General features: G+C 60.0%; 1 protein-coding gene across 2 annotated transcripts; it reads right to left on the reverse strand.

Annotated features, from left to right (window-relative positions):
• Window positions 1–1829: 1829 nt before the first annotated feature.
• MYADM (myeloid associated differentiation marker) lies at window positions 1830–9026 on the reverse strand. Of its 2 annotated transcripts, none has more exons than XM_038527848.1 (3): window positions 8842–9026; window positions 5573–5646; window positions 1830–4145 (listed from the first exon to the last, which is right to left on the reverse strand). In XM_038527848.1, the coding sequence occupies exon 3, from the start codon at window positions 4141–4143 to the stop codon at window positions 3175–3177; it is 969 nt and encodes a 322-aa protein (XP_038383776.1). In that variant the 5' UTR covers window positions 4144–4145; window positions 5573–5646; window positions 8842–9026; the 3' UTR covers window positions 1830–3174. The 2 variants fall into 2 exon arrangements, with proteins under 2 accessions (XP_038383776.1, XP_038383775.1); XM_038527847.1 differs by lacking the exon at window positions 8842–9026 and adding an exon at window positions 7541–7628.
• Window positions 9027–9518: the final 492 nt, after the last annotated feature.

Consider the following 9518-nt stretch of genomic DNA (forward strand, 5'->3'; position numbering starts at 1 on the left):
TGGCTCTGCCAGCGTGTCCCTCTGTCGCTGGGGATCTCTCGGGCTGTCTGAACTCATCTATTTCTCCCCCCAGCTCGCCCCCCATCTCTACCCCTTCTCACCCGCTCTGGCTGTGAACCTCTCCTCCCCCTCCCCCCACGTCCCTCTCTGGCTCTGGAAAGCCCCGTGCATCTCCGTCCCTCTGAACGTCGGCCCTGTCGGGCTCCGCTGTCCCCTCGGTCGCTCCGCCCGCGTCCCTCCCTCGGTCAGGTCGCTCTGCGACCCTCCCCCGACTGGCGAGCGCGCAGGGTTCCCAGCTCCCGGAGACCCGCTCTGTTGCCAAGGGCAACCACGGTCAGCCGGTGCTGCGGAGTGCGATGAATCCTGGGACTTGTAGTCTGAGCTTGCGGACTGCCTGTTGTGGCGACGCGGCCGCGAACTTCCTCTCCCGGCGCGCTCCGCGAGGCTGGCCGGGGTGCCGCGGCGCCGCCGGGGGAGCCGGCCCGCCACGCCTTCTCTGTTAATTTTGGGGGTCCGGGTCCAGCTTCCCGAAGCCGAGGGGGGCGGGGTGAGGGACTCTGACACTTCTCCAAACCCCTCAGATATGGGGTGCTCTTGCCTGCCAGCCACCTCCAGGTGTCCGCCCTGCCCAAGGGCGAATATGGGGTGGGAGGGGCCCTGGACACGGACCTGGGAATCCCACCTTGCTCTGCTTGACTGCTTTCCCCGCATCACCAACACATCACCCGCAGGTTCTAGAGCTCTCCTCTCTGGTGCCTTCCAGAAAGGCTTCACACATGAGGTGGGGCAGGGGAAGGGGGCGAGACGCCCTTGGAGGATGCAGGCATTGGTGTGAGTCTGAACTCTGGGGTGGACATTGCAGAGATGAAAAGGAGGCTTCTTGCCGATAGGAAGTGCATCTGTTCCAGCTAGCCCTTCCCTCTCTTCGGCGGGGGAGGGGAGGGGTTCCCTCCCTCCTTCGACATATCTCTTCCCAGTTGCTTTTGCGGATCTAAGTGCAGAACATGAGTTGCGTGACCCTGGGATGGTTGCAGATTTGTGTCTATGTATTTGTGGTTCTCCTCGAGCTGCAGAAACAAGCAACGGAACCTCCTGTGGGACAGAGCTTCTTTGCAGGAGGTAATGATTCCTTTGCTGTTTATAGAGGTCTTCTATGGACCAGTTGTGTCAGGGAGCTTAGAACTGAGGATAAGATGGAGCTGAGGGTGGGGGTGTAGGTAGGGTCTGATCCTGGAGGCCCAGAGTGAGGAGCTGCAGTATTACCTGTAGGCGGATATGGATATGAGCAGGTGGGGGGAGGGGTCACTGTCAGACCTGGGTGCTAGAAGCTTCCCCCTGGGGCCAGGGTGAGCAAGAGGTGAGCTAGTCAAGGAGGGGGCTGGAGAGCTAGTTCAGGACAAACAAAAGGATACCTGAGCTGGGTCAGGAGCCTGGACCAGGGGACAGTGAGGAAGGACAGACAGTGTCTAGTGAGCAACTGACAGAGCAGATGCAAAGAACCACTGCCTGGGTCCTCAACCCTGAGAGCCTGTTATGGAGATGGGGAACCTGAGAAGTTAATTTTGGGAGGAGATGTTGCACTCAAGTGTAGAGTATTTCTATAGAAACACTGTACAGTATTCACTGTATTTCTGAAGTGCTCTTGGGACTCCAAGGAGGGATAAATCTTATTCATTTTAATCCTAACTCTGTTCTCCTGGTGTGAGAGTAAATTGGGAGATCCAAAGGCCAAACTGGTCTTGGCCCCAGGCCCCCTCTCCCACCAGACCCAAGAATCCAGATCTTGCCCCCTCTCCTGGAGCCCTCCCCAGCAATAAAGCAAACACAGCTTTTCTTTCATCTTTATATTGATGTAAAAAAAAAAATTATGGATGTGGGAGTGAGGGAATGGACAAGTCCCAGCAGGGATTGATGGGAACCAAAAGCTCCAGGGAATTTAAAAAAAAATAAAATATATATTTATACATTTATATATATGATGTTATGCATGTGAGTCCCGAGAAGCAGGAAGCAGCTACAGGAAGCAACTAGCATGCAGAAACACACGTGTGTGTGTATGTGTGTGTGTGTGTACCACACTCGAGCAATGCAGTTCGAGCAATGCAGTTCGTTCCTCTGACTATGGCAACAGCAATCCCCACCCACCCACCCCCAAGAAAAAGACATTGAGAAAGAAACTTCTCCTTTTAGATAAGGGCCACCCAGTAAGTTTTGCCCTCATGACGGAAAAGGAAAAGATAAACAAACCCAGGCTGACGTTGCCTTTAAGGCCGGCAGTGGCCATCCTCTTCTCCCAGCAAAGGCAGTATATGCTGTTTTTAACACTGAGGCAGAAGAGCCACATCCCTGCCCCCCATAAATACTTCAGACAGTTGTCCTTAAGCCCATACAGTTCTTTGCCAGCCACTTTTTCAATAACCCAGAGAGCAGCTGGGATGGAAAGCATCCACCCTTTTCTTCCTTTATGATGGTCTCTGGGCAATGGATTTTTAGTAAGCTTAGCCAAAATCCTGGAGCCAGTCTCTGGCGAGGCTGGGTGCCAAGATAGGGCCCAGGGACCCAGGGTCTGTGCTTTAAGCCTCATGCCCACTGGAAATCATTGGCCTCCAGATTTTTTTTTTTTTTTAATCTTAAGGGGACATGTAATGTACACCCCCCTCCACCAGGAGAAATGGAGCCCATCCCTAGCTATCCATCCCCTCCCCCCAACACACACGTACACACCAGCTAAGGCACAAGCAGGGCGGGCTTGCATGCTTTGGCAATGAGACCCCTCGGGAGGCCCAGGGTATGAACAGCTGCAGAAAGGGGTGTGGGATGTGGAGCTCAGCACCTTCGGAGGCAGGGGGTGTGGGTAGGCAGTGGAGTAGGGGCAGAGAAGAAAGAAGTCTCAGAGCTCCCAAGGAAATCATAAAAGAGAAATTGGGACAGAGGTGGCCAGGAGACAGGCAGGTGAGAAAACAAACGAGGACCAGAAAAAGAAGCAAGGAACAGAAATAGGTAAAGACGGAGCAAGAGGAAACAGGAGAGTGGAGTAAAGAAACAGAAGGCGTCAAGACGAATCAGGAAGGAAATGAGAGAGGTAGGAGAGAGGTAGCCAGGAAGAAGAAATAAGAACTCAGGAAAGAAACCTCTGCCAACAAAAGGGAATCGAGAGCCTCCTTTGTGGGAGCCTCAAACCCTAACAAAAACCAGGCGGGCCGAGTACACCAGGTCAGCCACGTAAGCCAGCAGGTTGATGGCTGTCAGGATGGCCACAGCCAGGCGGCGGTCCCAGGTACACACGTAGTAGGTGTGCCTGTCGGCGCAGCTAACATCCCTCGACCGACGGGGCTGGCCACCATACTTCTCGTTGAACTGGTAGAGCGGCCAGAGAACCAGAGCCGTGGCATACAGCAGGACGGAGAGCAGGGCCAGGCCCGACAGGAAACTGGGGAAGGAGATGGGCAGCATGTTGGTGCAGTCCCCCAGGTTCAGTAGGATGGCCACAGCCGCCAGGATGAAACAGATGGAGTAGACGGCCACACACCACTCCAGGGCCGGCTGGTGCTGGTACAGGGAGGGGTTGCTGATGAAGGCGAAGATGATGCAGGCCACAAAGGTCTCCAGCACCTTGAGCAGGCCCGGCACGGTGGCCATGTAGCCGGTGATCTCTCCGGGACGGGCCCGGGTCCAGGCCACTTCGGTGGCATAAGCCACACAAGCGATGCAGGAGAAGGCAGTGGCGGCGATGGCATGGTCCCGGGAGCGGCCATGAGACAGGAACTGAACGTAGGTGGTGGGGTAGATGATGGAGGCCGACAGGCAGAAGAGGGCAGCGTAGCAGGCGTAGGTGATGGGGAAGTTTCTCCAGGACAGGGGGAAGCGGGACTGGAGGCCACCTAACTCGACTATTAGGATGATGAGGGTCACAGCGAAGCAGAAGCACCATGTGAACATGGACCAGTTGCCCATGGCCCCGGTCCAAGCACCCACACTGGCCACCAGGGAGAAGGCCACACAGGTGGACAGCAGCTGCAGCAGACGGAGGAGGCCCAGGGGCTGGGTCAGCGCCCGAGGGGACCCCACGATGGTTGGGGAGCCCAGGCCTGAGGATGACGACGTGGTGGTTGTGATGGTCGTGCGGGTCACCGTCACAGGCATGGCTGGGAAGAAGGGAAAGGAAGTGTCCTTAGAGGGCTCCGTATGTGGGAATCCAGGCTCTCCGCCCTTCCTGCCTCCTGGACAAAGTAACCCAGACTCTAGCTGGGAGGTACCCAGGGGGCCAACTTTTCAGTCTTCAAAGTGGGACAGTTGTGGGCCTATGGGGATGAGGTGGTCACCCAGGTCCCAGCCCCCTCCTTCCTCTGGACTCAGGTTTTCCACCTCCCATGTCAGAACCCCAGAGTCTAGGCTGCTTCTCTCCTTTCCTCTCTCTGCAACCCAGTGACTATAAAACCATCTATCTTTCTTCCCTGCCAGACACTCAAAGCTGCCCTCCCTCCCCCACGGACTCAGCCACCCAGCAAATCAAGACTCCCCTCTAAAACCTCCCCAACCCTGCTGCATCAGAATAAGAGCTCTGCTTCAGAGGGCTCCACCTCCTCCCTTTGGACACCCAGGCCTCTGCACCTATCTTCCTTCTTTCACAGGCATTTCCAATCTCCAGACATTCAAGAGTCCAACCTCCACATGTGAACATTCTCAGGGACCCACATGTAATCAGAGCTTCCAACCTCCCAGCCTGGGTCTGAGGAACTGGGTCTGAGGTCTCAGGAGCCCATCTTCTCACGCCCACCCCCAACCTCAGAGATCAAGAGCCCACGCCCTCAAATCTGAATCCCACTTGGGATTTGGGGCTGGTGCACTTCACCCAGGGACACTGAACTTCCACCTGCCTGTGCCCCCCCACCATGGAGTCCAATCTCCAAATTCCCTGACTTTCAAGAAACTCAGCGCTCCAGATTCTTAACTGTCCAGTGCCCCAGTCCCTTCCACTGAAATCTCCACGCCTCTCACGTCCAGTTAACATAGCTTCAGACCTCAGGACTCTGGGCCCTCAGCCTTGGGCACACCAGACACCTGTAGTCTGGGAAATCAGCTTCTTTCTTCTGTATCCTCTAGAACCTACACCTTCTGCCTCCTTGTCCTAAAGACCCTTAGGGATAGAGGGCCCAGCCTCTTCCGGACCAGGTGTCCAGATCCTCCCTAGGACATCTAATCTCAGCTGCCACTCCTAAAAAACTCATAAGACCTGTTAGCCACAGGGGGGAAAAAAACTTCCTCCTTCCAGGGTCAGACACACAGGAGGGCAGTAAAAGAGGCTCTAACCTTGCCCCGCTGTCCCTGCAGAGACCCTGAGGACACAGGAGCCCAGTTCCTGGACACACTTCTTTCTCAGGTACAAAGGTGTCTGGGTCTCTTTCCTTGGAAACCAAACTCCCAGGTCCTTCTCTCAGGATCTAGGAGTCCAGGCCCCCAGGTGCTCCACCCAGACCCAAAAGTCTAGGTGGGAAGCTCCCTCCTCCCTCAGACCCAGGAGTCCCGACGCCAGCCTCTCCTCCCTCAGGCACGGGAGTCCAGGCTCACTCACCAGCGGTCTCTGCGGAGAACCCCGACGGAGAAAGATCCGGCTCCGGAGGTGGTGCAAGGCTGACCGGGAAAAGGCTAGTCGGAACACAGGAGGGCGGGAGAGAGTCAGCGCCGGGTCCAAGCCCGGCCCCGCCCCCCGGGACCCAGGCGACCAACCGCCCGCCGCGGGGGCTCGCCCAGGACGCTCGGCCTGGCCCTGCAGCCCCGGGCGCCGGGCCAGCCAGGGCGGGGACTTGGCGGCGCGTCGAGAGGGGTCCGGGAGGTGACCTCAGGGAAGCCCCGCCCCTTCTTCCTCCCCAGTCCCCAAGCTGCGGGGGCGGGAACGGAGGGCAGCTGGTGAAAGTGCACGCCCTGCGCGCAGGCCGGCGTGGGTGTGGGTGATCTTAACCCTGCCCCGGCCCGAGAAAGCCGCGGGCGGGAGGGCCCTGGGCGGTGGCTGCGGAGGCCGGCGGCCAGGCCCGGCGCGGCGTCTCCGTGCCTTATAAGGCTTCGAGTCGGCCCAGCCATCTGGAATGTGGTCCGGAAGGCGGTGCTGGGACCTCCGGGATGGCCCGCCCCCCTCGTGGATTTAGGAGACGGGGGGGGGGGGGGGGGGGGCAACCTAGGAGGACCTGAATTTCTAGGTCCTTCAAAAATGTGGCTTCTGGGTCCCTAGAGCGGGGCCTGGGAGCCTGTACCCCAAGAGGGTCTCTGAGAGCGAGCGGCTCCCGCGGTTTGCCTAGAGGAACACCCCCACCCCCACCCCAAGCCGGAAACTACGGTGTCGGAATCCAGTGCAAAGGCTAGTAGCCACACCTCCCACCACCCCTCGGAAGTCAGGTGTCTCGGCGGGGGCTGGCCACCTGGGAGGGGGAGGCGGGAGTCGGCCGCCTCCCGCCCCCACCCCCCAACGCCCTTCGAAAACCCGTTAGGAGGAAGTCAGGACCAGCCTACACTCGCACACTGTAGAAAGCGGGTACTGCCGGTCCCGAGCACGGAAGGGGTAAGAACGCGAGTCACAATTCCAGAAGTGCCCCAAGGAAGGAGGTGGGCTGCGCTGCGCCCGCCCGGAGGGGAGGGGCCCGGGTCCACCCGCCCGGCTTCCAGCCGCCGCCTGAGGTCAGAACTCAGGAATGCACGGCCGAAGACTGCCAAGGAGAGGAAACACCCCTTCGGCTTCCCTGCGCAGCTAAGGGCTCCCCCCCGGCCACGCCCCATCGTCTCTCGCCACCTCCAGGCCGAACACCACACCCCATCACTCAGACTGAGAATCGCGTCCCTAAACCCCAACCTCCGCTACCGGCAACCCTAGGACGCTGGCCTCAGCCTTGGCTTCTCTCGGCCTTAGGATATCAGCTTCCCTGAGCCGTCCTCGCTTTAGGGAACACGATGCTGGGTCTCAGCCAGGCCCAGAGTTCGAATTTTGTCCCCAGAATGGAGGGGTGGGGACCGGGGAAGGGTACTCTCTTTCCCAAACCCAAACTCCTCCCCTCCTGGATACCTTGTCATACTGGGTATCAGCCCCCTTCAACCAGGGCACATAGGAGTCCCCATCCCTCTTGGCTCTCAGATCTAGGAGCCCAGGCCGCAGCCCCTCTTCCCTGAGACTTGGGAGTCCAGACCCCAGCCCCTCCTCCCTCGGACCCCAGCCCCTCCTCCCAGGTCCCGGACTCAGGGCCCCCAGCCCCTCCTCCCTCAGACCCAGGAGTCCAGGCCCCCAGCCTCATCCCTCAGACCCAGGAGTCCAGCAACCCCCCGTCCCGCCTCCTCCCTCAGACCCAGGAGTCTGGGCCCCCGTTCCTTTCTCTTTCAGATGGATGACCTGTATGAGTGCACGTCTCAAGCACTCTCCTCTCCAGAACCCGAGTCCTGATCCATGCCCAGTCTTTCTAGAGATTCAGACATTCGGGACCCCACCCCTCTCCTCCCCCTGCGCCCAGGAATCCTGACTGCAGCTTCCGCGCCGGGGGGTCCCCGCAGGCAGCCTCACCTCTTCGGCTGTGGCGGCTGCTGCAGAGCAGAGGCGGCAGCTGCAGACTGGGTTTGCTTACTGGGTGGGGTTGGCGGGCTGGGGTGGGGGCGGGGGCGGGGGCGGGGCCGGGGACCCGGCCGGAGCGCGGGGTTTCGGGCTGAGACTCCCTGGACCAGGGGTATCCCAGCCCCACCCCCGAGGCGGGGCCGATGAGTGACCACGCCCCTCCCGGGGAGAAACGGACCTAGGCTCTTCTGCCCAGCCGGCGGTGGGGGTGGAAGGCTGAGGTCACTGTTGCCGTGGTGACAAAACAGGAAGACACAACAGCTGGCGGTGTGGGGGCTCCTGGGGGCTGCCCTCCCCGACTCGGCCCCAGCGCAGTCTCCAGGCGAGGCCCAGGAAGGCCGTTGCCACGGCAACCCGTCTGTTTAGCATCTGTTTAGGACAGAGCCCCCAGCCCAGGTCTCCACCCCAGTCTCACCTCACTCAATTCTTCCTCTCCCTTCCGGCCCCCTCCCCTCCCCGTCCGCTCCAGCCCCACTCTTCCAGGATGGATGCAAGCTTGGACCTCTGGGTGGCAGCAGGGTGGGAGACCAGGCCTCTCAGTTTAATGGGGTCTGTGGGCTAAGGTCTCTCTGTCTCTTGGGTCTCGGAAAGGGGTAATAGTTGAGGCTGCCGATCCCTAGGCTCTAAGAGGTTTGTGGGCTGAGGTCCCGGACTCTTGGGTCCCCAAATCCTCATTTACACTGGGATTTGCGGTGTTAGGGATCGGTGGGCAGGACTCCCAGGTCCCAGATGTCACCGTCGGTGGGGCCAGGGGCAGGGGCAGGGCTGTCGTTAGACGCCTGGATCTAGGGCAGTGGGAGTCGGAGGCACGGACTCCCAAGTTCCAAATAACGCCTAGGCTGCGGGCCCAGGCTCTTGGCGCAAAGAGCGATCAAAGCGCAGGCTCCTGGGTTTTCATCCGCTCAGATGTGATTGCAAGCCGAGCCGCCTCGGTCTGGAACGGAGAGATATTTTTGGCCTGCATTCCTGGCTCCCGGATAGAGGGAGGGGCTCAGAAGCTCCTGAGGACAGGGCTGGGGGGCAGGGGGGCGTCAGATTCCAGGTTTCTGCGAGAAGAGAGGGGCCCAAGGAGCGGGTCTGCCCGAGGCCCAGAACAGGGAGGGGCTGCGGGGTCCCTTCTCAGGGCCGCTCTGGAGCCCTAAACTGATCGACGGCGTCAAGAAGCAAGCAGAAGTGAAGGTCGGGAAGCCTGCCCGGGGTAGGGGCGGGGACCGGGACGCCTGGGTCCCTCCCTGCCGGCCGTGCTCACTTACCGCGCTCTGCAGTCGTTCCTGGCGAGGCCTTGCTCTCGGCTGCCTCTGGGCGGGGCCTGGTGGCGGCTGCGGATGCTCCGCGACGCTGAGCTAACCGGGCGCTGCTGCCGCTGGGTGCCTCCCAGGAAGACAACTAAGGAGGCTTTGAGCCTCAGCCCTACGGTGGAAGACGCGCGCGTCGCGACGGAGTAGGGTGGTCTGATGGGGTCCGTGAGCCGGGTCTACCAGGCTGCGTGCCCTACGGAGGTGGGAGGGGCTGGGGGGCCTGGAAGCCGGGAGCTAGGCAGTATGGGGGGGTGGAAGAGGGATGAGGAGCGTGCATGCCCACTTTTGTGCCCTTGCAAAAGGGATAGGCACAGACCCTCTCAGCCACTCTGTGCTCTGCTTAGGGGAAGGGGTCTCCATGAGCCTGGCATCCCACCCTGCCTGCTGAGTCAGGACATGGAGCCAGTTGGAGGTTCTCCAGCGCGGTCCCCAGGTTCTATTCACACACTTCCTTGGCCCCCCAGTGCAGAGGCTTGTCTCTCCTGCTTCCTGCCATAGTCATCAAAGAGGTGACTACCCTCTCTGCCTGACCGCATCGTGGCACTCCTGAGATACCCCAAATAGTCCAGGGGTGGCCTTCACTCACACAATTTGCTCTCTGAGGGAAGTGTTTTCCTTGAGGCGCCAAAATC

The sequence above is a fragment of the Canis lupus genome, chromosome 1, assembly GCF_011100685.1.
Source record: "Canis lupus familiaris isolate Mischka breed German Shepherd chromosome 1, alternate assembly UU_Cfam_GSD_1.0, whole genome shotgun sequence".
In the NCBI taxonomy this organism is placed as follows: domain Eukaryota; kingdom Metazoa; phylum Chordata; class Mammalia; order Carnivora; family Canidae; genus Canis; species Canis lupus.